The 26,261-nt window shown below is 38.3% G+C and overlaps 1 protein-coding gene across 1 annotated transcript in view; it reads right to left on the minus strand.

Moving 5' to 3' along the window:
- The window catches only part of DNA2 (DNA replication helicase/nuclease 2), a 39,886-nt gene extending 18,001 nt beyond the window's left edge, over nucleotides 1-21,885 (minus strand). Inside the window, exons 1-7 of the mRNA XM_061161663.1 lie at nucleotides 21,389-21,885; nucleotides 19,752-19,937; nucleotides 18,838-19,021; nucleotides 16,914-17,059; nucleotides 10,951-11,082; nucleotides 4,016-4,235; nucleotides 1,076-1,193 (exon numbers count right to left, since the gene is read on the minus strand). Of these exons, the coding sequence (XP_061017646.1) occupies nucleotides 1,076-1,193; nucleotides 4,016-4,235; nucleotides 10,951-11,082; nucleotides 16,914-17,059; nucleotides 18,838-19,021; nucleotides 19,752-19,937; nucleotides 21,389-21,462 (1,060 nt within the window). The 5' untranslated portion in view covers nucleotides 21,463-21,885. The remainder of the gene's footprint in view (nucleotides 1-1,075; nucleotides 1,194-4,015; nucleotides 4,236-10,950; nucleotides 11,083-16,913; nucleotides 17,060-18,837; nucleotides 19,022-19,751; nucleotides 19,938-21,388) is intronic.
- Between the last annotated feature and the right edge of the window lie 4,376 nt (nucleotides 21,886-26,261).

Below are 26,261 nucleotides of genomic sequence, written 5' to 3' on the forward strand. Positions count from 1 at the left end.
CCAGAATAATAACCACTGTTAACATTTTGGTATATTTCTTTCCATTTTGGTTCACTTGATAAGTTTTTAAAGTTTTTAAACAACCTAAGGACAAATACAGCTATCTAGAGTGTCTCATTAGATGCCATTGTTGCATTAGGTGTCTTTGGCCACCTGATGCGAAGAGCTGACTCATTGGAAAAGACCCTGATAATGGGAAAGATTGAGGGCAGGAGGAGGAGGGGATGACAGAGAATAAGATGGTTGGATGGCATCACTGACTCAATGGACATGGGTTTGGGTGGACTCCGGGAGTTGGTGATGGACAGGGAGGCCTGGTGTGCTGTGGTTCATGGGGTCGCAAAGAGTCAGACACGACTGAGCGACTGAACTGAACTGAGAGTCTCTCAAATATAAGATAAGAAGTTTAAAATAAAGTTTTGTATAGGAAGATTTTTAAATTTTTATTTTATTAAGGTATAATTGATTCATAATGTGCTAATTCCACTTTACAGCAAAATGATTCAGTTATACATATATATTTTTTTTTCATGCTCTTTTCCATTATGGTTTATCACAGGATATCGAATATAGTTCCCTGTGCTATTCAGTAGGACCTTATTGTTTATTCATCGTATACATAACAGTTTGCATCTGCTAATCCCAAACTACATGTCCATCGACAGAGGAATGGATAAAGAAGATGTGGTACATATAAACAACAGAATACTACTCAGGCATAAAAAAGAATTAAATAATGCCATTTGCAGCACCATGGACCCAGAGATTATCATACTAAGTGAAGTCAGAAAGAAAGACAAATACCATCTGATATCACTTATATGTGGAATCTAAAATATGACACAAAAAAACTTATATAATAAAAAAGTTAACAATGTTTTCAATTATATAGTACACTGTCAAAACTTTTTTTTTTTTAAAGTACCACAACTTATAAATTACGAAATGTTTTAGGCCCAGCAAGCACAATGAACGATTGATTGTCAGGTATAAATGTGTGTCAGCAAAAGCTGAAGGGAAAAAACAATGAACAAACAAAACCCTGAGAAGTAAAGTTGAGAGAAAACAGCTTAACCTCTTTTATCAAGATGTTTGGCAGGCACAGGGTACATCTGGCCAGTCTTCAGGTAGAGAAGCAGGCCAGCCTCTGGGTCAGCCCTCCTCTCTTGGCTTAGCAGTGTATACAGAACAAGCTGTGAAAACATGGTACATTTTGTCAAGTAAAATTTTAATTTTCAATATTTCCATATATGTTTTACAGTCAATATATATTATCATTTTTTTTGTTGTTTTTTTGGTCATACCTCATGGCTGTAGGATCCTAGTTCACCCATCAGGGATCAAACTAAGGCCCTGGGCAGTGAAACCAGAGTCCCAACCACTGGACCACCAGGAATTCTGAATACATATTATAATTTTAAAATCACAATGTCAATTAAATTATTTCCATTTTGAAAATAACACGATCTGAATTCAGGACAGGTAATACAATAAATTCAATGCCAACTATTTAATTTCCACAAAACAAACATAGTATATATTTCTCACTTTACACAGACAAAATAAATATTTAGAATTTTTCTTAGTAAATGTTTAGGTTTCCAATAAACGTAAGAGGGAAATTAATCAAGAGACAGTTTATATTTTGAAGTTAACAGTCGTTAGACACTATTTTCCCTGTTTAAAATAAGTAAATGAATTAAACACTATAAAATGCATATTATTTATGTCATAGTAACTGTGATAACCTAATGAGACTAACTCTACAGAGTTTACTACTTTTTACAGAACAGAAGGTGACATTAAGTGCATTAGGTTTATGTGGTGCTCTTCAGAGAAACCATCTAAGACAAGTTAGATGTAATTCCTTTAGATCATGAAAACACCTTAGCAGTAACATCTAAACCTATGTAACGTGCTCTGGAAGGCCTTCTTACAAGCACTCTACCTGTGTTGCCTGATACAGCACGTGCTGCGCTTAGTCGCTCAGTCATATCCCCATGGACTATAGGCCACCATGGACTTTGTGACCCCACGGACTATAGCCCACCAAGCTCCTCTGTCCAGGGGATTCTCCAGGCAAGAATACTGGAGTGGCTTGCCATGCCCTCTTCCAGGGGATCCTCCCAACCCAGGGATTGAACCCAGGTTTCCAGTAGGTGAATTCTTTACCATCCGAGTCACTAGGGAAGTCCAAGAATACGGTATAGGTATCCAAAGATATACCACAGGTAACCAAATAAAACTTTTAAAAATTAAAATGAACTCATAAACGACAAGGTTTATGACCCTTGGGGCTGTGAACCTAGAGAGTCAATCCAAATTAATGGTCTTTCTATGTTAGTTTTTCCCTACACAGGAACTGAGGCAGAAGGAAAAGGACTCTGCTTCTGGGATTTATTAAAAGGGAAAAATATCTGAATGACATTCCCTTCATATAATGGTAAAAGGAAGCTGGAATGAAATTTTACAACAATATTATAGTTCAATTATGTCACAAGTTTAATTCAACTATATCACAAGTTAAATAGGTTTTTGTAAGCTGGTTTAGACATCACAGCTCCATATAATATTTTTCCTTTAGAAAATATGTTTCAAATGCCAAATTACTAACTTACAAATGAATATTTAGAAAATAATCCCACTTACAAAATAAAAATCCTCCTTAAATGAAGTTAGTCTATAACATAAGCTTTTTCTGTATTACCAAAATAGAGAAAGTCAAACCGCATAAGATGAGAAATTTATCTTTCCTCACCCACAATACCTATATATATATCAATGATTTACAATAATTCTGTCTGCTTGTTTTTTACACCCTGAATATGCAATATACACACCAGTATATTTGTTTGGGCCTTGTTCAAATCAATTTTCTCATTTTAAAAATACAACAAATACAACTGTATTCTTAGAAGTTCTTCCTGCAACTTCTCTTCTTGCAAAGATAAAAGTTCCAACTGAACAAAATAAATACAATAATATTCCTTGCCTTGAAGGCATTTTAATTTAGAGCAGTGGCCTTAGAAAAAAGGTCTTTGAATCTAGACCACTTTAGACACTGAAATGCCTTTATATTTCTCTTCTGTTAGCATTCAAAAGTGAGTTCAATCAAACATGTCCTTAAACAAGTGAAAACTTTCAGCCTCTATTATATATAGAACACATTTCTTCAAATCTTTGACTTCAAAAACAGCTTTTCTTGTATCTTGGCACGATTTTCCTTTCTCAAGAAGGCTTTAATCTAACCAAGTCTTTGTTCATAATTTCAGCTTTTTCTGTTTTACTAAAGTGAAATATTTGAGTCTTCTAATAGGGGAAATCTAATTTTTCTACCTTTGGTATTTGGTACATAAGTAAGAATGACAAGAAGGATTTAATAAGAGAAAAATCTCTTTAATCCCTGATTATACAATTCAGTAGGCTCTTAGTTCCCCAACCATGTATAGAACTCAAGGCCCCAACACGGTAAGCGTAGGTCTTGTTAAACACTGGATCACCAGGGAAGCTCCTATCTGCTTATTTAAAAGTGTCTAGGACATACCATAGACAGCCAATGTGGAGGTTGGCAGAGGGATCAGAAATAATTAGAAAAAAAAAAAAACAGAACTTTTTGTTAATTATTTTGATTTGTTAACTCACTATTATTAGTATAATATTTCAGGCAATTTTGAAGGCCAATAGAAGAGTGTTATATTTACCAAAGAGAAGATGATTTTAAAAAACCTGAATTTAACATAATGGTAAGATACAGTTCTATATTTCATTTTAAATAAAAATCAGTATAATCAGATTAAAGGTCAAAAACAAAAGAATGAATTTACACTGTTTCCTAAATGAGTATCCTATGTAGATGTTACATGAAAATAATAACTCTGTGGTAAATTATGTATAGGAAATGCTGGGTTAAATTAAAAATTACCTGAACTGAATCAAAATATATAAAGCAGACTACTTTTTAAACATATAAAAAAATTTAAACATATTACACATTCAGACAATTTTCTTATTATACCTGACTACGGTGTTCAATAGAATTTGATTCTTTGCCAGTTTTAAGTTCCAATGGCATTATCTTATATTTTGTTTTACATCCCCGATGTATTTTCACACCAACTGTAACATCTATTTTGCCCTTCAATCCAAACCTAGGGGACCAAATGCTTTCTTCAATATCCAGCGAGTTTGTAACTTCAATATTACATGTTGAATTACTGTTACTACCATCACTTGGCCTAAAAAAAAAAAAAAACAGAAAAAAATTTAAATACAAACATTTAATTAAAATATTTTATTTAATTTAATTAGAACTCTCTGCTCATTTCTTTTATGCTAGCATTGACTCTCCACTGTAAACACGGAATGTGAGGATGGGAACGAGTCTACAGACCTTTATGGCAGTGATTCCTAAAGCATGCTTCCTAATGAATAGCATTGGCATCACCCAGGGAATCTGTCATAAATGCAAATTTTCAGGCCCCATTCCAGACCAACTTGTTCAGAAACTGTATAGGTGAGACCCAGCAATTTGTTTAACAAACTCCAAGTGATTCTGATGCACAGTCAAGTTTGAATCCTATAGTGTCTAAGTCATATAATTTAAATATTCTTAATATTTATCATCTGTCCCTTTCAGTTCATTCCTATGACAACCTTCCTAACTCAGGGGTTTATTTCCTCAGGTCTATATTATTGCAAAAAGCTCACTACTTGGGTTGCTGGAGCCACTATGACAATCTGTGTATTTTGATATACAATTATTACACAGATGAATATATAATGGCTTGCATGTGGTTGCACCCTAGGTAACAACAGAGGTACATCTTCATGTAACACCCTATTAAACTGAGTAAGAATGAGCTGTCTTTTCCGATTATCTATGCCATCTGGGGCTTGATCATCCAATACTTCATCCCTACCCCACTATCCCTATGACAATCCTGGAGAAGCTTGGGTGCTCCTTCACTCATCATATCCTTTACTTAATCATTAAATGAATACACCTCTGCCACTCTCAATATTTAAAACGAATATTCAACATTTTTTTTCGTATTACAAAGAGGTTCTGATTTTAATATCATAACTGTTAAATAAGGCAAGAGCACAGGAAGGAGGAAAAAAATGAATTTATGAATGTCGAAGGAATCAGAAGAGACGAAAATAACTTTTAAAGCCTCCTGTACTCTTATCTAACATTTACTCATTTTCTGAGCAGGAAATGATTCTGCAGAAATAAAGCCAGATAAGAGCAATCTTTTATTAATCCTATTTTATACTCAAAGCTGTATAAAATACTAAGTCTAATGGAATTAGATTTAGTAAAATGGACATGAGTTTGGATAAAATCTGGGAGTTGGTGATGGACAGGGAGGCCTGGCGTGCTGTAGTCCATGGGGTCACAAAGAGTCAGACACGACTGAGCGACTGAACTGAACTGAATACTAAACCTAATGGAAATGAAATGGATAAATGAAAAGGATAAACTTTCTAGTAATAAAACATTTTATATCATATAAAAATCAAGATTTAAAAAGTGTAAGAATTCTGCTCTCAGAATACATGATTTAGTTGACTTGTTTTACTCATTTCATAGGTTGTTTTTTTTATTTGCTTACTTTTTGGCTTTGCCATGCTGCATGTGAGATCTCAGTTCCCCGTGCCAGGGGTCGAACCCGTGCTGCCTGCCGTGGGAGCACAGACTCTTAACCACTGAATCACCAGGGAAGTCCCAAGCAGCTATTTCTTAATAAATCAGAAAATATTCCAAGAAAAAGAGTGCTATTTTCAATAATTTTTTAAAAACTGTTTCAGGATGCTTCAGATATAATCTCCAGGGATACGTGTATAGTTCTGCAATCTCAGAAGAGGACAATAAAAGAATTCAGGGAAGCCACAACTTATCAGATTCCTTAAATATTAATTTTTTTTCTCACTAGAAGTTATCTGATCATGACACACTTAAATATATGTCTCTAAAATAAAGCAAACTTTAATATTAAACATCAAGTGTCATATGCAACCCTACGGACTACAACCCGCCAGGCTCCTCTGTTCATGGGGTTTCCCAGGTGAGAATACTGGAGTGGGTTGTCACTTCCTTCTCCAGGAGGTCTTCCTCACCCAGGGATCGCACCCACATCTGCTGCACTGTCTGGCAGCAGGTGGTTTCTTCACCATGGAGCCTCCTGAGAAGCCCATGTATTTAACAGAAGATAGATAATGAAACTTAATGTTGCTACTAAAATTTGATTCCTCTAGAAAAAGAAGCAATATGGTTTTAGACTTAGATCTGAAGAACAAATTACAGTACTTTATACTTAATTACTATCCTTTTCATCAACATAATATTGTAAAACTCCTTTGAGAACCACCTGGCAAAGAATATAATGTCATGAAGATAAAGAAGAAAGGTCCTCTCTTTAAATAGCTTAAGGTCTCGTTCTCTGCTCTAAAGCCTAAAGACTTTTTTTTTTTAAAAGACTAGCTATAAACTGCTGGGGAAATGATGCAAGTTAAAGTACAGAGAAGTGCCTGCTTCATAGACAGGCACATAAAACCCTATCAGAAATAATTGAAACAAAGAAGAGCCTCATACCAAGACACAGAGATGAGAATACCAAGCTGGGAATCATGAAATTCCTTATTCTGGACTTTGCTCTACCACAATTTTTTCACATAAAACCATGTCACACCACCTCACTTTCCTTACTGGAAATCTAAGGCTTAATCACAAAATCCCTTTCAGATCAAAGACGATTTGGAATCCCAAACTCTCCTAAGCTTCCATGACACACTGCTTCTAAGCTACCAAATCCCTCAAGGGTCCACCCCAAGCCTCCTTTGATGAATTCTACTCTTTCCTTATGTCCTTTCTTTCTAAAATTTATTTATTATTTTAATCTGCTTCACCAGGTCTTAGTCGGAGCACGTGGGATCTAGTCCCCTGACCAGGGATCGAACCCAGGCCCCCTGCATTAGGAGCTCAGAGTCTTAGCCAATGGACCACCAGGGAAGTCCTCTCCCTGTGTGCTTACACATGGTTGCCTCCCAGGACTCTATGCCTCCTCTGCTGCCCTCAGCAGATTGCTGTTCTCTCTCAGAAACCCCCTCCACCTCTGTGTTTTCAGTTACCACCAATACACTGTGTTCTTGGAGGGCTTTAGTCTCCCTGTAACATCTAGAACCATCTGGGGCACAGATACAGCAGGTAACATGTGTCTGCTGAATAGATAAGTCCACAAGACTGTGAGGAAAATGGCAGCTTATTGGCACTGCAAAAATGTCAGCCAGAAGAAAAAACATGTGAACAAAATGCTAAAATAACAATGACAGAAAAGCTAATACCTAAAACAACCATAAAAATGGATACCCACAATTCTAAATCTCAAGAAAATTCAAATGGCTCAAAAAGAAACGAATGACTCTAATAAGGAAGGAAAGAAAGGTAGGGAGGGAAGGTAAAACAACTAGAAAGAAATTGTGAGGAATGATGGAAAACAAAATTAAGTTTGTAATTATTACAGAAAATCAAGAGACCAAAATGACAGAAATACTACAAAACAAAGCAAGGAACCAGGAAAAGAATGACTGTTTAATAAACACTTAGCAGATTATCATAGTGAAGAGTGATGCACCAAGAGTCATCCCCTGTGCAAGACATCGCAATCTGCTCCAAAGAAACAAAGAACAAAGCATTTACAAATTCATTTTTAAAAACACTACAAGAGGGGCATCCCTGGTGGTTCAGTGGTAAACAATTTGCCTTGCAGTGCAGGAGACTCAGATTCGATCCCTGATCCAGCAAGATCCCACATGTCCCAGAGCAACTAAGCCCATGTGCCACAGCTATTGACCCTGTGCTCAGCAATAAGGGAAGTCATCGCAATTGAAGAAGCCCACGCGCCACACCCAGTGAGTGGCGCACGCTCTCTGCAGCAACAAAGACCCAGAACAGCCAAAAATTAAATAATAAATAAATGCTTTAAGAAAACGAAAACAAGAAACATTAACCAATTTACTCTAGCTTTTTTTTTCCAGGTAAGTACCTGGTTTGTAAATTTACGACCACAACAAAAGTAAAGAATGTGACAAATAAATGCAATTCTAACAGCAAGATAAGCCTTATTTTTTTTTTAACCACTATGTGTTTTTTCTAACTGATGTATAGTTGATTTAAAATGTGTTAGTCTCAGGTATACAACAAAGTGATATGCATTCTTTATAAAAATATGGAATGTTTTATGAACTTGTGTGTCATCCTTGTATAAAGTAAAGTGAAAGTTGCTCAGTCGTGTCCGACTCTTTGTGACCCCATGGACTATACAGTCCGTGGAATGTTCCAGGCCAGAAGAGTAGAGTTGGTAGCCTCTCCCTTCTCCAGGGGATCTTCCTAACCCAGGGATCAAACCTAGGTCTCCCACATTGCAGGTGGATTCTTTACCAGCTGAGCCACAAGGGAAGCCCCATCCTTGTATAGGGGCCATGATAATCTTCTCTGTAGCATTCATATTTTCCTGTACGGTACTGCCAAAATGAACACAACCACTAAGTACTTTTAAAATACATATCAAAGTTCCTATTGACAAATTGATTGTGGTGATGGTTGTACAACTCTATGAATATACTGAAAGTCACTCAACTACAAATAATTATAATAAATATAAATAAATAAAATCCTACCAGAAGACACAGAACATTGAAACAATGCTGGTAACCTTCTAAAATGACTTAAAAAATTCTCAAAGAATTCTAGCCATATGCAAAAGGTTGTACATTTTCCAAGCACCTTGGATAAAGTAGTCCAGTTCCGAGGTTTCAATATACAGAAGCAACTGTCTCCATAAGGTCCACTCCTCAACTTGTGTACTCATTCCCTCTTTTCTACTCAATGACACAGCTCTAAGAATAATGTTGCCCTCTATGGAATTCTTCTCATTGACATATAATGTCCTGTATCTCCCAACTTTAAAACAAAAACAAAACTCTCTTAACCCCACATAAGCCTCTGGCTAACATTCCATTTCTACATACCCTTTTATACGACAACCTGTCAATACACTAGTCTACACTCTCTGATTCCAAATTCTCTTCTACCATTCTCTCTTGACCCTACTCATCATATTTCTCCTCTAGAATCACCATTGACTTGTCTTTCCCTCATACCTTGCACCCAATCCAAAATCTATCACCTCTACCTTGAAAATCTGACTATACTCCAAGTGATACTCATCACTTCCACAACTCTCACTCTGGTCTAAGCCACCACCATCTCTATTTTGGATTTCTTCAAGAACCTCCAAATTGGTCTCACAACCTCTGCCCCTATCCTACAACACAGTCTCAAAAGAGCAGCCAGACTGATATTTTCGAAAGTAAATCAGATCAATATAGAAACTAACAAAGCGAGGTAAAGGAACTGGCCTAAAGTTACACAGCAAAACTGTGGCAAAACTGGGATACACAACCAGGCTCAGTCTGTCCTTTGAACCACAGAGAACTTGAGAAAACATATTGGTCCAAAGAACTCACTGTTCCCAAGATTTCAGACTCAAAAATCTTAAAATGAGTTCAGATCACAAAGTGTCATGATATAAAATATCCATCTTTGGAATTTGGATATTTTGATATAAAATATCCATCTTTGAGAAAAGATGAAGAATATTGATGTAAAAGGAAGTTATGACTATTTAAAGAAAAATAAAAGTGCCTATTTTTAAAAAAAGAAAGAAAGAAATGATATCAAAACCCTCTGCGCAAACCCTGCAATGGCTTCCCATGGTAGCCAAATGACATCTGGCCATGGAATCAGAATGGCAGCCAACGTCCTGCAAGGCTGCAGAGGCCCTAGGACAGCTGCCTGTCCTACCATCTCTGCCACCTCACTCTGTCCAGCCACACTGGTGGGGTGCGTGAGTCACAGGGCTTCTGCCTGGAGTGCTCTTCGTACAAATAGCTGCATGGCTCCCTCCTTCATTTTCTTCAGGTTCCTGCTCAACATTCCTTATTAGAGGCCTTTCATGATCATTCTACAGAAGTACGTCCCTTCAACTCCTTTCCCTTACCCTCCCCATTATTCTACATGACACTTATCATGATCTGACACCTTGCTGTTCACTTGCTCAGTAGCACAGAAGCACCATGAAGTCAGTGGCTTTTTTATTTTTTCCACTACTGTGATCCCAGTACCTAGATCACTACTTGGCACACATTAGGCATATAATAAATATTTGCCAAATCGGCAAACAGTGGGAGGAAAAAAGGACTACCTACAAATTTATACCAATGCTACTACTTTAAGCAGGAAAAGAAGTAAAAGAAACCAACCAAAAGCCAAACAGTATTGAATGGCTAAACACAGTATTTAAACATAGTACAAATTCACGGCAATCAACATGAGACAGTCCATACATGATAGTAACACAGAGAAATATATGTGATATTAAGAAACACCCCCAAATATTTACAAACTGAAAATTTTATTTTAAAAAAAACATACCTACATCCCAAAACTACAAATTTTATTAAAATGAAAATAGAATTTTCTATTCATTATTTTTTTTTGGTCCAAGAAAGATACTCAGGACTGTAATTTATAAAGTAAGCAAGCAAAAAGGCTAGTTTTCATGACTTGATCTCTGTGTGTGTGCTCAATCGCTCAGTGGTGTATGACTCTTTTGTGACCCCATGGGCTATAGCCCACCAGATTCCTCTGTGCATGGAATTTTCCAGGCAAGAATACTGGAGTGGGTTGCCATTTCCTACTCCAGGGGATCTTCCCAACCCAGGGATCAAACCCATATCTCTTGCATCTCCTGCACTGGCAGGCAGACTCTTTACCACTGTGCCACCTGGTAAGTTCAACTTGACCTCTAAAAAGCTTTAATTCAACATCTTGAATAAAATCCTGGATTAAACACATAAACACCATATACACAAAAATCAGTTTCTTACAGAGAGAGCTGCATCTGAGGGAAGTCAGTTGAAGTATGTTTATGCATGAAATCTCCAGCCCATTTAGAAAATGAAGGAAGATACTCCTCTACTTCTTGTTTTATTTCATCTTGATTCAGTTTTAGGCGGTACCTGTCAAAATAAGAAATTTTAAATATGAAAAAAGTAAACAAGGACAAAAACATTCATATAAGCAACCCAAGCACCCATCAACGACTGAAAAAATAAATTAAATGTGATACAATGGAATATTATTTAGCCTTGGAAAGGAAGGAAATTCTGATACATGTTACAACACATATGAAACTTGCCATTATACTGAATAAGCCAATAACAAAAGAAAAAATACTGCATGACCACTTAACATGAGGTACCTGTACTAGTCAAATTCATAGAGATAAAAAGGATGGTGACTGCCAGGGACTGGGGGAAGTGAGGAGTTGTTCAACAGATGTAAGGTTTCAGTTCGGAAAGACAAAAAAGTTCTGGCAGTGGACAATGGTAATGTTTACACAATGTCAATGTACTAATGACACTAAACTATACCCTCAAAAGTGGTTAAGACTATGATTATGGGGACTTCCCTGGTGGTCCAGTGGTAAAGACTCTGTGCAGGGGAACTAAGATCCTGAATGCCACATGGCCAAGAGTAAGAAATAAAAGATTATGATTTTTTAATGCTATGTGTATTTTACCACATACACACAAAAAATCCAAGTAACAGTGACATGACATCAAATTTTATATTTGCTCCAACTCCTAACATCTCAAGTCTAATAGGTCCCAGTTACACTTCAGGGGTAAAAAAAGAAACCACAATTGTTGGTCCTGAAGCCCAGCAATGGAAAGTAGAAATGTAAAAGAGGGAAAAAGGCCATAGGAACAGAAATGGAACATCTGCCTTACTAGATCAAAGGACAATCTATAGGGCTACTAACTTCTTGGGTCAAAAGTCAGGAAAGACTAACAGAATCTAGTCTCAGTTTTTCAGGGTGCCTACAAGGTCAAAACTGTGTCATAATAATTCTACAACATTATTTGCCTTTTTGCTCTTGTTCTCTCCTGAGTACACAGTGGAGATTTCTGAGTCCACACACACACACACACACACACACACACACATACACACAATATAGCAATATAGAGAATGCAGAAGCAGATATAAGAAACCAGGTATCTAGTATTAAGTTATAAAATTAAAACATTTGCCAAAATGTAAAACGATGTGACTTGTCTCATTATTTTTTTCAAAAATAGTTATTTTTCATTAAACTTATTTATGTTAATGTGGCATGGGCTGTTATTATTTAGAATTAATCAATAAATATTTTCAAACTGCCTCAGCTTTCATTTCTAACACAGTAATTATCTATAGATATAACCCTCATAAACAAAAGTTCTAAGGGTCCTCAATAATACTTTAGTGTTAACAGGGTCCGGAGACCAAAAAGTTCTGAGAATTGCTATCACCTCCCTGGATGGTTTTCCCAGCTCCATCTTTATATTTAAGCATCACAACCTTAATAATTACTCCAGAATATTAACAGCACACGTGTTTCTGTGTCAGATCACACTTAGGTTTGAATCCTTAACTCTTTATTTACACATCTTTACTAGATGTATAACTTTGGGCCAGTCATTGTTTCTCTCTTTTTTAAAATAATTTTATTTATTTATTTTTGGCTGTGCTGGATCTTTGCTGCTGTGCAAGCTTTTCTCTAGTGGCAGAAGCGGGGGCTACTATCTAGGTGCAATGTGCAGGCTTCTCTTCGTGGTGGCTTCTCATGTTGCAGAGCTCAGGCTCGAGGGCGCACAGGCTTCCGTAGCTGCGGCACACGGGCTCAGTGGTTGTGCATCCGAGACTCCAGAGCGCAAGTTCAATAGATGTGGTACCCAGGCTTAGCTGCGCTGCAGCATGTCTGCCCAGACCAGGGATCAAAGCGGTGTCTCCTGCGCTGGCAAGTGGATCCTTTACCAATGAGCCATCAGGGAAGCCCTGAGCCATTCACTGTGAACCAAGCCTCAGTTTCCTCATCTATAAGGTGAGATGATAACTACCACACAAATTAGTTTGAGGATCAAGAAAAACAGCCTACGTAAAATACTTGGTGTATGACAAGAATTCAACAAGATATGAAGATGGTAACACTGAATACTCATATAGTGCTGACTTTAGGCCAGGCACTATTCTAGGTGATTTACATGAACACTTTCAACCCTTGTTCTCTCTCTATGAGATACTACTATCGTCATCCCTCCTTAGAACTGCGGAAACTGAAGCTCAGAAGTTACTTCCAAAGGACACACAGCTCCAGCTTGGGAATTTAAGTTCTCAGCCCTTATGCTCCCTCTACACTGTGTTTTCAGACTTCCCTCATAGCTCAGTTGATAAAGAATCTGCCCGCAATGCAGGAGACCCCAGTTCGATTCCTGGGTCGGGAAGATCCAATGGAGAAGAGATAGGCTACCCACACCAGTATTCTTGGGCTTCCCTTGCAGCTCAGCTGGTAAAGAATCTGCCCTCAATGCGGGAGACCTGGTTCAATCCCTGGGTTGGGAAGATCCTCTGGAGAAGGGAAAGGCTACCCACTCCAGTATTGTGGCCTGAAGAATTCCATGGACTATACAGTCCATGGGGTCCCAAAGAGTCGGACAAAACTGAGTGACTTTCACTTTCACACTGTGTTTTGAAAATTTACTGCCATTATTTTCTCCCTGCAGGCCTGAGTTCACCTGGGTACTAGCATAACCACCAATACTCTGCACATTCCTTTCAAATGACAAACCTTACCATTTTTCTCACCTTCTAAAGATAGCACCATAATAACATATTCATCAAACTCTGAGACTCCAGAACACTGCAAATTAACCATATAACTGCAACATTTCTACTATCGAATTTAATAAGCTTCCTCTTTCCTAGGTTTCTGCTAACTCTGGCTTACCAGAACTAACAGAGCAGAGCCCTATCAGTCCTCGAGGAGAGCCAGTTCAGCAGGAAAGACAGAATTAGCGACTCTAGCTCTGCCAAGATAGCTTGGCTTAAGCACAAAACCAACTTCAGATTGAAGGCAAAACTGAAATATCTCAACCAGGGAGCAACTGCTAATACCAAAGTGCTCTCAAAGTGCCCCAAATGACCTACAGAAACACAATCAGCCCACAAAAGGCAAAAGCTATTTGTTTGAAAATGGCTGCTTAAAATCTGGCAGCTTCCAGAGGATAAAAGGTGATATAGGTGAGGATGTGGGGGAAACAAGGACCAATATACTGCCTACAGAAATGAAAAATGAATTTTGAAATATACACACATATTAAAGCTTTACGATGCATACCTTAAATTAATACAATATTATACGTCAATGATATCCCAATGGGCTTCCCTGGTGGCTAAGATAGTAAAAAAATCTGTCCACAATGAAGCCAACCCAGGTTCAATCCCTGAAGCTGGAAAGATCCCCTGGAGAAAGAAATGGCAATGCACTCCAGTATTCTTGCCTGGAGAATTCCATGGACAGAGGAGCCTGGCAGGTTACCATCCATGGGGTCACAAAGAGTCAGACCCGACTGAGCAACTAACACACACTTTCTGACATCTCAATAAAACAGGAAAAAATGAAAAAAAAAAAAAAAACAGGAAAAAATGAAAGAAAGAAACAGGACAATGTCTATGTAGAGCAATCTGACAGTATATATAAAAACTTTAAATGTACCCAGACCAGGGGACTTCCCTAGCGGTCCAACAGCTAAAACTCCCCATGTAAGGGGCTTAGGTTTGTTCCCTGGTGAGGGAACTAGATCCCACATGCCACAGCTAAAGATCCTGCATGATACTACTAAGACCTGGCACAGCCAAATAAATTAATAGATAAATATTTTTTTTTAAAATGTTCTCAGACTGGATCCTGTCCTAGAGGGGAAAAAAACACTTCAAAGAACATTATTGGACAAAATTGATCAAACCCACCACATCCCCTGCATCAGAAGGTGGATTCTTAACCACTGGACCATCAGGGAAGTCCTCTTTAAAACATTTTTAAGACAATAGGTTGGGGCTTCCCTGGTGGTCCATTGACTAAGAATCTGCCTTGCTGGAGTAGGAAATGGCAACCCACTCCAGTATTCTTGCCTGGAAATTCCCATGGACAGAGGAACCTGGTGGGCTGCAGTCCCTGGGGTTGCAAAGAGTTGTACATAACTGAGCATGCACATATAAAACAGACTCACAGACACAGAGAACAGACTTGGGATTACCAAGGAGAAGAGGGAAAGAGGAGGGATGGACTGGGAGTTTGGGGTTAGTAGATGCAAACTATTACATTTAGCATGGATAAACAAGGTCCAACTTTATAGCACAGAGAACTATATTCAATTTCCTGTAATAAACCACGACTGAAAAGAATATGAAAAAGAATATATACATGTACGTATAACTGAATCACTTAGCTACGCAGAAATTAACACAATATTGTAAATCAATTATACTTCAATAAAATTAAAAAACAAAAGAAAAAAAAAAAAAAAGAATCTGCCTTGCAATGCAATGGTTTGACCCCTGGTCCGGGAAGATCCCACATGCTGCTGCTGCTGCATCACTTCAGTCGTGTCCGACTCTGTGCGACCCCATAGACGGCAGCCCACCGGGCTCCCCCGTCCCTGGGATTCTCCAGGCAAGAACACTGGAGTGGGTTGCCATTTCCTTCTCCAATGCATGAATGTGAAAAGTGAAAGTGAAGTCGCTCAGTCGTGGCCGACTCTTAGCGACCCCATGGACTGCAGCCTACCAGGCTCCTCCGTCCATGGGATTTTCCAGGCAAGAGTACTGGAGTGGGTTGCCATTTCCTTCTCCAATGCATGAACGTGAAAAGTGAAAGTGAAGTCGCTCAGTCGTGGCCGACTCTTAGCGACCCCATGGACTGCAGCCTACCAGGCTCCTCCGTCCATGGGAGTTTCCAGGCAAGAGTACTGGAGTGGGGTGCCATTGCCCTCTCCGATCCCACATGCTACAGGGCAACAAAGCCTGTGTACCACTACTGAGCACAAGCTCTGGAGCCCATGGGCCACGACAACTGAGCCCAAGCACTGCAACTGTTGAAGCCTGCATGCCAACAGCCTGTGCTCCAAAACAAGAGAAAAGCCACCGCAATGAGACGCCCATGAACCGCAATGAAGAGTAGCCCCCACTCACTGCAACTAGAGAAAGCCCAAGTGCAGCAACAAAGAGCCACGCCACCACAGCCAAAATGTAAAGATATCTTTTCAAAAAAGACAATAGGTTGTACGTATTAGTAAATTGGCATGGAATTATGGAACACATTTTTCCTATTTAAACAATGAAATAAACAGAATTACAACCAGGAGAAGTAGGTTTATGTCAACTAGTCTGGAAAGCAAAATCACCACTAATAAAAACACTTCTGTGAAAAAAAGATGAACTGCAATAAAAGTAAAGGAGGAAACAAAGACAGAATATGCCAATCCCTCTGCAGGTAGTCACTCATAAGATGCCAAAGATTAGCCATTTGTGGGTACATTATCTCCATTGTCACAGAAAGTCTGCAAAACAGGTATTATCACCCTTTTCAGAATCTTTCAGTAACTTGTTCAGTCATAAACCTGGCAAAGCTAGAATCTGAAAGGAGGTTCATCTGATTCCCAACCCCATAGAATTTTCAGGATGTCACAATGTTTCTAGAAGTAAAACAAAAAGTTCACATTCTCTGAGTGCAGCTATGGAGCCTATTGTGCATACAGAGAAAACTTAGATATTTTTAGCCAAAGAATTCCTGCTCTGCAATTTCAGAAGCTCTTCACAGAATTGCGGTGGGATACGACAACCCTGAAATCTGCATTCTAGTATTATACTGACATATTTAATAGTCTAAGAGCCAAATACCTTATAGATGCCAGGGAAGAAGCTATATAACAAAACTCTATCTAGAGTTCCTCTCCTAAATACTTACATTTCCTTCAGATGCCTTATTTCTTGAACAGTTTGAGAAGCAAGTTCTTGTAGCTTTTCTGGGGCAAAACTATCACTTACTGCTTTTTGAAATACTTCATGAAGAACCGTACCAATCAGCATTTGGCGTGTGGCTGGATCAGAGTTCTATCAAAAAAAAACGTCATACAAATATTTTATTTCACAACGTATCAATGGACATGATCCTATATTTATTACCTAACCTATTGAACTAGCATAGCCAAAGTGCACTGGTGAGACAAATGCCAAAATATTAAACAATTCTTTTCCGGTGAGTGAAATTACAGGTGACTTTCACTTTCTTCAATTTAGAATTGCCTGAATTATATTATGAGTGAGGTATTTTTCAAATCACTGTATTTCCATTTTGAAAGAATTAAAAATAACCTATATGGAAAAAGTTCAATATATTTTAAAATATTAATATTTAACATATTTGTCTCTAATTTCACTTTATAATAAACCCATATAGAATAATCAATAAAGGCATAGCTTATAAACTCATGTGAGTAAAATACTCAAACACAAAATAAACTCACAGCAGAGATATTTTGTGGTGGCACTGCGCAGCTGTGGGATCTTAGTTCCCCAACCCGGGGCCGAACCCAGGCCCCAGCAGCGAAAGTGCCGAGTCCCAACCATTGGACCACCAGGGAATTCCCTACAGCAGAGATTTTGACAAGTTCTTGACACTCAAAAACTATTTTTCAATTAACTCTTTTATTAGCCTGGATCTTCCTCTTGAAACTATCAAAAAACAAGATTAAGTCCACCAAAACACCCATCAGTAATTTTAAAAATTAACTTACAGAGGAAATCCCTGTACTAATTTTTTAAGTTCTACGTGAGTCTAAAATTATTTCAAAATAAGGTTTTAAAAGATTAAGGTATTCAGGTCTGCTTTATAATATGCAGTTAAAACAGAAGTTAATAGTAATCCCCCCCCCCCACAAAACAGCTGAAGAAAACAACAAATTTAAAAAAAACTACAAATAAGTGATAACTAAGACTATTAGAAAATCTACTTAGGTATTTCTCCTCCTTTTTCTCTTCTTGCTTAGCTGTATTTTTTGATTTTCTAAATACATACAAACTGTATAAAGAAGAATACCCTAGGAGAAAGAAAAAAAACTTAACAATTAAAAACCCAAGTTCTTCAAAAAATAATGGCATTGAAAGGGAGTGGGTGAAAAGCAGAATACAGATTAAAGAAACTATGAGATATATCAACCAAATACAATACAAAGACCTAATTTGCATATCGATTCTAACAAACTGAATAAAAAGATATTTTTGACAAAAAACATTAAGAGATAAACTGCGAATTATATTAACTTAAGGAATTACTGGTAATTTTATCAGATATGATAAAAATATTGTGCTTACATGTTTTTTAAATCCTCAGTTCTAATTTGAAAAATAGTTTTAAGTTGCAAAATACAATCTCTGAGAACAACAAAACGGGTACATGGGAGTTTATAAGAACCATCTCTTTGTGTATGTTTGAAATTTTCCATTATAATATCTTTAAAAGAGACTGTCATATTTACTTTTACTGAGAATCATATGAAGCCAAGTTTGGAAATACCCAGATGTATTAAATTAAAAATTTTATCACTTAAATTATTTATCTTATTATTAGAGTTACTTATTTTATTAAATGTTAAATAAGATTCAAAGGATTCTTAGGGTACCGGCCTTGAATCCTAGCCTTGTCATTTACTAGCTACAGTAACTCTGAACAAATCACTTAACTTCTCTGAGTCTGGTGTTCCTTGTCTGTAAAATGAAGCTAATTAATGCCATCTACTTCACAAGATTGTTAGGAGGATTAAATAAGAGTGTAAAAGTGCTCTGTAAACTCTTAAGACACTGTAGAAACACTGGCTGTTAATATTATTCACCCTGAATGTTTCACTCAGGACAGCTCTTCTCATGCATCGAATACTACTGGCTATGCTTGTGCCAGAAATCAGCATGTCGGGATATAGAATCAAATATCCAAAATCTTCATCTATTATCCAAGTATCGGATATGCAGTCTCCCTCCAAATGAATGATGTCCCCTGGCTCTACTGGCACAGAGCACCTAAAAATAAGGTACACAAAATTTAGATTCGTACATTTAAACACGTTAAGGGGCTTTAAAAATAAATAAATATTTTATGTAAAGAAATAATTTCTAAATTTTTGGGTCTGGCATCATCTACTGCAAAAACTATCAAATCATTAATAGTGTAACATATAGCTCCAAGTATGGATGAGGTTGTTATAATACTAATTCTCTCATTCTTAATGATTCTCTCATTCTGTAAAACTAATGTCTACAGCTTCTGTAAGTCCTAAGGCATGATGCCAAACCCAATATACCAAGAACAAAATCATATTTATCTAGTTCAAACCGTCAAACTTGCAGCCTAGACGAAGTCAGACCTTCACCTCTGCACCTCCCCCTCACCCCTCACATACCATATATTGATTGAGTAGCGAAATCTAGAGTCTAAGGATGTTCTTATGACTAATTTTGCCCTTAGTGAGAACTAAACAAGTTTTAAGCTGCAATCCCAGAAAGTACTGGGAAATAGGAAGTAGTAATTTAATAAGTCCCCTTGCACTTGATTTTCAAATGACAATGAAAATCAAGTTTTGGAATAAGGGACCTGAGATGCACTATTTTTGCAGATTTAATCTGAGTTCATATCTATTCTCTTTATTAACAATTAAATTATTGCAACATCCACACAAGCCCACATGACAGTTTTTAAGACAGTACCCTTAAGCTTCTGCCACATCATTGCTCAAAGTCACACAAAAATTACCAATCATTCCTAAGGATACACAGTTCTTTATATTCTAGTGACTGGGAAGCAGTGATGGTTAGGTGCTTTTCATGGTTTCCTTCTTCACTCCGCACAATATTGACTGTTAATACCAGGTACCGGTTATCCATTCCTCGGCTCAGAGCTATCTTAGAAAAGGAAGCTTCCACCTTCTTCTTCTGAAATCTAAAGCATAACACATACAAAACTACTGTAGCACAAGCATGAAATAAGAAGCCATCCAATCTCCTTTATCTACAAACCAACCTTCTAGGTTTCTTCCAGAAAGCTTATCACAATGATCAAAAGAGGTAAAAATTAAGAGAGCAAGGGCACAGCAGAATTCCTATTAGAGGAAAAAAAAAACTTCCCAGAAACTGAAAGAAAGTGAAGTCGCTCAGTCATGTCGGACTCTCTGCAACCCTATGGACTGTAGCCTACCAGGCTCCTCCATCCATGGGGTTTTCCAGGCAAGAGTACTACAGTAAGTTGCCATTTCCTTCTCCAGGGGATCTTCCCCACCAAGGGATGGAACCCAGGTCTCCCGCATTGCAGGCAGATGCTTTACCTTCTGAGCCACCAGGGAAGCCCCACTTCCCAGAAGGAATGCCATTTAAAACGTTCATGATATGGGTTTTTCAAAATATAAGCTCTATGAGGAGTTCTTTGGGACTATGATTATGAGGGCTAGTGATAAACTGAAAAATATCAAACAACAAATTCCTACCACTGGTGCAAGCCTTCCCAAAGTACAAGTAAAAGGAAATGTCTAGGACACTATCCTTTTGAACATAAAAGATGTCTGTTATGGGAAAATGTAGTATGGGTGGTTTGTTGGAAGTCCTACTGTGAGTTTCATTATTATATTGAGATTTCAATTAGGCGAGTACTTAGAAATTTAGTACAACCTACTATTTAATGCAGGAAATCCTATAAAATTCCATTGGGGATCAACTAGCTCATGCTTTGTAGAGAAAGCAAGCTAAATACCTGTCACATTAACCATTTTTCATAGAATAACTCAGAAATTTCTTATTTCTAATGGGCAAGTCAATTTCACAATTATTTTGTAACCCCTTCTATTCACCTACCCCACCTACCCACGGGCTATGAATTTCCCAAAGTCAGCTGGGATGCTTTAAGGATCTCCCAAAAGGTATTGCTGATCAAAACCCAAAGCGCAAAGATCCGTCAACCATAATTAGCCTCATTATCATAACTACTGACAGAAATTCTACACTATGCTTGCCGGTCAAGTTTCCCCAATCATTTAAGCCGACTTGAGAGTACAGACTTCTTCCTGAATAACTTTCTCCATCTAAACTTCAAGAAAAGGATCTAGCAGTTGCAACTGCCTTCCCTGAAGACATGTAAGGTGGCTGAGACTCCCCAGATTTAGGAAAGAGGTTAAGAATGAACCTCTGGAGGAGGAAAAGTATTCAAGCTCTGGCTTGGGCTCGGCGCCAGAGAGAGGCTGCGAGGCGGACCCCAGCTCCGGAAGCTCGTCGGGCACCCCGGGACCCGAGCTCGGTCACTGTGCTCGGAGCCCGGGTCCGCGGAGGAATGGATGCGGCCTCCCGCTCCTTTCTTTTCAAATCTCCCGCTATACTCCCAGCCCCACCCCCCGCTCCGCTCACAGCTCCGCCGGTGGCTCAGCCTCCTGCCAGAAACTCTTCTCCATTAGCAGCTCCAGTTGGTCCACTCGCTCCATTCTGGCCGCCGAGGTAGCAAACTGCCGCCGGGTAAAATCAGGGGAACCCGGGAGCAACGGTGGCGGGGAAAAGGAGCGCGAATCCACGAGGCGCCGTGCGCATGCGCCGACCAGCCGTGGTCCCAAGAGACATGCGCAGGCCGCTCCTCCAGCGCCAGGTGAGTAGGTCCTGGAGAGTCGCGCCTGGGGAACCGAGAGCCGGAAGGCGCCTTTGCCCCTTTGCCTTAGGGTTTGGAAGACTGGGAGTCTTCTTGATCTGGCCCATGCTAAATGCTTCCGCCCTTTCGCTAGACTCGCCGACCTATGTGTCCAACACAGGCACTTAAAATGAATGAACTATTTGCTGTCGGCCAAACTCAGTCGTCCCTTGTTTAAATCTGGAAATTTTCACTTTTTGGGGAAAAAAAAAACCTCTCCTCCTTTTTTTTCCCTGGAAAACTCAGTTGAGAAAATGGAAACTGTCAGATGAGAACTTCCTCATCATGCCATGACTAAATCTACAAACTAAATCTACATGACTAAATCTGTCTGTTCCCTGTTTTATAACCTTTTTCCATTTTTTTTTTTTTTTCAGTAATGCCTCCTATTCGTTGACAATCCCTCCACTTGTACAGTGGGATCCCAAGCACTCTTACATTGTGTGTGTGTGTGTGTGTGTGTGTGTGTGTGTGTGTGTTCAGTCGTGTCCAACTCGTTGTGACACCGTGGACTGTATCCTACCAGGTTCCTCTTGTCCGTGGAGTTTTTCAGGCAAAAATACTGAAGTGGACTGCCATTTTCCTCCTCTAAGGGATCTTCCAGCCGAGGGATCAAACCCCTGTCTCTTGAGTCTACTGCATTGGCATGCAGGTTCTTTACCACTAGAGCCACCTTACATTCTCTAGGGCATTCTCTTCTGTCATCAGTTTGGCACTCATTACTGGATAGCTTCCAGGCTTGTAATGTGACCTAGCACCTCCCATCCTGAAGATGTTACCATGATGGAACTGCCACCTTCCTGAGGAAACCAGCTTTAAAGAAATTTTTATCAAGGCTGTATCTAATTTCAACTCCTATTCACTTTTCTTTTACTTTTTAATTTTTGAATTAAAAATCAATTTTTTAACATACACTACTAAAAACCACCTTTAAAAATAATGTGCAATGGAATATTTAAAATATACAGAAATGAGTAAAAAATAAATACTTCATAAGGGTATCACCCAACTCAAAAATAATCTTTATCTACTATATGTAAAATAGATAACTTTGAAAAAATAGATAAGAACCTATTGTATAGCACAGGGAACTCTACTCAATACTCTGTAATGACCCATATCAGAATAGAATCTTAAAAAGTGGGTATATATATATATATATATATATATATATAAAACTAATTTACTTTGCTATACAGCAGAAACTAACACAACATTGTAAATCAACTATACTCCAATGAATTTTTTTAAAAAAGTTGTCTTTCATATTCATGTTTATTAGTTTAAAATTATCAAGACATGCTTTGCTGAAACGCTTTCAGGGACTTTGGGATATTAGAGTAGAGCCACCCATTCTTCTTGTATTAGCACCTTATAATAAATGTTGCCATTTCCTTCACCACAACATGGTGTCAGTGGCCCTACTGCACAGGTGAGTAGACCCAAGTTCAGTTCAGTAACAAGAGCTTTAGCTATGCATAAGTTTTAATCTATATCAAGACTGACTTACCCATTTTTCATCTATGCTTTTCTTTTTCTGTGACCTAAGGAATCTTTGCCAACTCCTAGGAAGTAAAGATATTCTCCTTTGTTTTCTTCTTGAAATTCACCATTTTATTCATTTAGGTCTATGATCCATCTCAAATTAATTTTTGTGTGTGGTATGAGGTAGAGAATGAGTCATGTTTCGCCCCCCCCCCCCCCACTCCACTTTCCCCCAACCATGCGCATATCCAGTTTTCCCAGTAGCACCAGCTGAAAAGACTTCTCATCGCCCACTGGATTGTTCTGGCACCTTGTTGAAGAAAAAAATCAAATTAAGTGCAGGTCCATTTCTGGCTCTCAATTCTGTTCTGGTGTTTGTCAATTCTTGTGTCTACACCCCATTGTCATGATTACTACAGCTGTAGAGTAAGTCATACAGACAGGTACTTTGTTCTTTTAAAGATTGCTTTGGACATTCTAGGTCCTTTAAATTTTTACTCAAACTTTAGAATGAGTTTGTATAAAAACTGAATTGTATAAAAATTTGTATACAGTATAAAAATTGTTAATTTCTACAAAGAGCCTATTGGAAGTATGATTGAGATTGCATTAGACTTAAAAATCGATTTGAGAATTGATTTCTTTAAAATATAGAGACCTCTAACTCATAAACCTGGTTTATCTCTCCATTTATATAGATTTTCTTTAATGTCTCTCAGCAACATCTTGTAATTATCAATGTAAAACTCTTGTATATTAATATTTTATTAAATTTAAATATTTTATATTTTATGCTATTTTAAATGAGATTGTTTTTCAATTGCTTCCTGCTAGTATATAAAAATACAGTTTTAAAAATTTCCCTTATATCCTGAGACCTTGCTAGTAATTGCGAGAAGTTGATAGTTGTAGATTCATTAAGACTTTCTATGTAAATAATCGTGTCATCTACAAATAGAGGAAGTTCTACTTCTTCCTCTGATCTTTGTTTTTAACTTCATTTACTTAAGTGAAGTGAAGCGCTCAGTCGTGTCCAACTCTTTGCAACCCCATGGACTGTAGCCTACCAGGCTCCTCGGTCCATGGAACTTTCCAGGCAAGAATACTGGAGTGGGTTGCCATTTCCTTCTCCATCATTTACTTAAGTTCACTGGTTAAACAGCAGTTCTGAAACTGGGCATCTTTGCCTTCTACTGATCTCAGGGGGAGAACATTTAATATTTTACCATTAAATACGATGCTAGCTGTAGGTTTTCCATGAATACCTGCTACGATTATCTAATCTATGTTAAAAAAAAATCATTTTTAAAATTTATTTAATCTTTTGGCCAAGCCATGCAGCATGTGCGATCTTGGCTCCCCAACCAGGGATCAAACTCATGCCACCTGCATTGGCAGCATGGGGTCTTAGCCACTGAACCACCAGACAACCATTTTTTTAGCATATGAATTTTCATTTTGGGCAGAATTGTGTGAGGAAAGCTTTGCTTTGTCCATGAAGCATCATCAGGAAGCTGAGCGATCGACTTTGAAGATGCCTTACTCAAATGGCTGGCAAGTTGAGGCTAGCCTCTACAGGGACTGCCTGGCTTCCTCACAACATGCTGTGAGTAGCAGCAGGGTTGGAGTAGACACAAGGCAGATGGATTTACTTAGGGCTGTATAAGATACGGTAATGATTTTATCTTTTATTCTAAATGCAATGGGAAGCCCTGGAAGGTTTTCAGCAGAGGAATAAAATTGCCTGATTATGGGTTTTTGTTGTTGTTGTTGTTTTAAGGGATTTATGTTTATTTATTTATGGCGGCTCTGAATCTTCATTGCTGCACACAGGCTTTCTATAGTTGCAGCAAGTGGGGGATACTCTCTAGTTGCGGTGCCTGGGTCTCATTGCAGTGGTTTGTCTTGTTGCAGAGCAGGAGCTCAAGGTGCTCAGGGACCTTCCGCAGTTGCAGCTCATGGGCTCATAGTTGTGGCTCACAGGCCCCAGAGCACAGGCTCAGTTAATTGTGGCTTAGGTGTCCCATGGCGTGTGAGATCCTCCTGGACCAGGACTGAACCCGTGTCCCCTGAACTGGCAGGCAGGCTCTTCGCCATTAAGCTACCAGGGAAGCCCCTGCCTGATTATATTTTTACAAAGATCACTGTACTTTATCAGCAATTATTTGTACTTAGAAACAGAAATTTACAAAATAAAAAACAGACAATGGAGAAAATTCAAAAGATTGATAAGACTCCAGCTAAAGCAGTAACTAAAAAGAACATAAATTACCAATTTCAAGAATGGGGAAAACAACAAAGGCACTTTCTAAAAACTGTAATCATTCTATTAATTGATTTGTATTTCTTGACATATTAGAGTTTTACCTGAATAGGAAGGATACTAGTGTGTCTACTAGCATCATGTCTAGTAGACTAAGCTGCAGATTCAGACTGGCTGAATCTGAATCGTAGATCCACCACTTATTGTGTGAACCTGGACACGTTATTTGATTTCCCTGGGTCTCAATCATCCCATCTGTAAAAAAGCAGTATTTAATAGTACCGTTCTTATCAGTATTGTTGCAGAAACAGAGTTAAGGCATCAGAAGTGCTTAAAATAAGGAACGGAACACAGTAAATCCTCAGGAAATATACATGACTCATTATTTGTCATTGATTCCCAGTGCCTAACAGTGTCTGATATTCAAAGAATTGATCTGAGGAAGTGTTTAAGTATATGGCTGCTATATAAGTATGTCAGATATCATCAGCCCAATTCTGCAAGGTAATGCATTACTCATATAATATAGGTTTTGTTATTTGCCATTCATCCTGGCTCAAATTAGCAGCAAGACATCTCTGTGGGGGGGAAAAAAAACTTTCTAAATTGTTCTTTCTCTGCACTAGTAACACCTCATTTCTTCCTTCTAGACATTTTCTCCAAAAACAGGGACCAAACCTTCCTTTAGCTCATCAGCAAACATCACTAAACAACTATTACGGTGCCATACACTGTGCTCCTTAAAAGGAGATGAAGGATGACTCTGCCCATGAGAGGACCAACTGGGAGAACATAAGTGAGCATGCAGTAACCAAAAAGTGAGGCACATACCCTGCCGGTGTAATACCCAGAGA

Source organism: Dama dama, chromosome 15, assembly GCF_033118175.1.
Source record: "Dama dama isolate Ldn47 chromosome 15, ASM3311817v1, whole genome shotgun sequence".
In the NCBI taxonomy this organism is placed as follows: domain Eukaryota; kingdom Metazoa; phylum Chordata; class Mammalia; order Artiodactyla; family Cervidae; genus Dama; species Dama dama.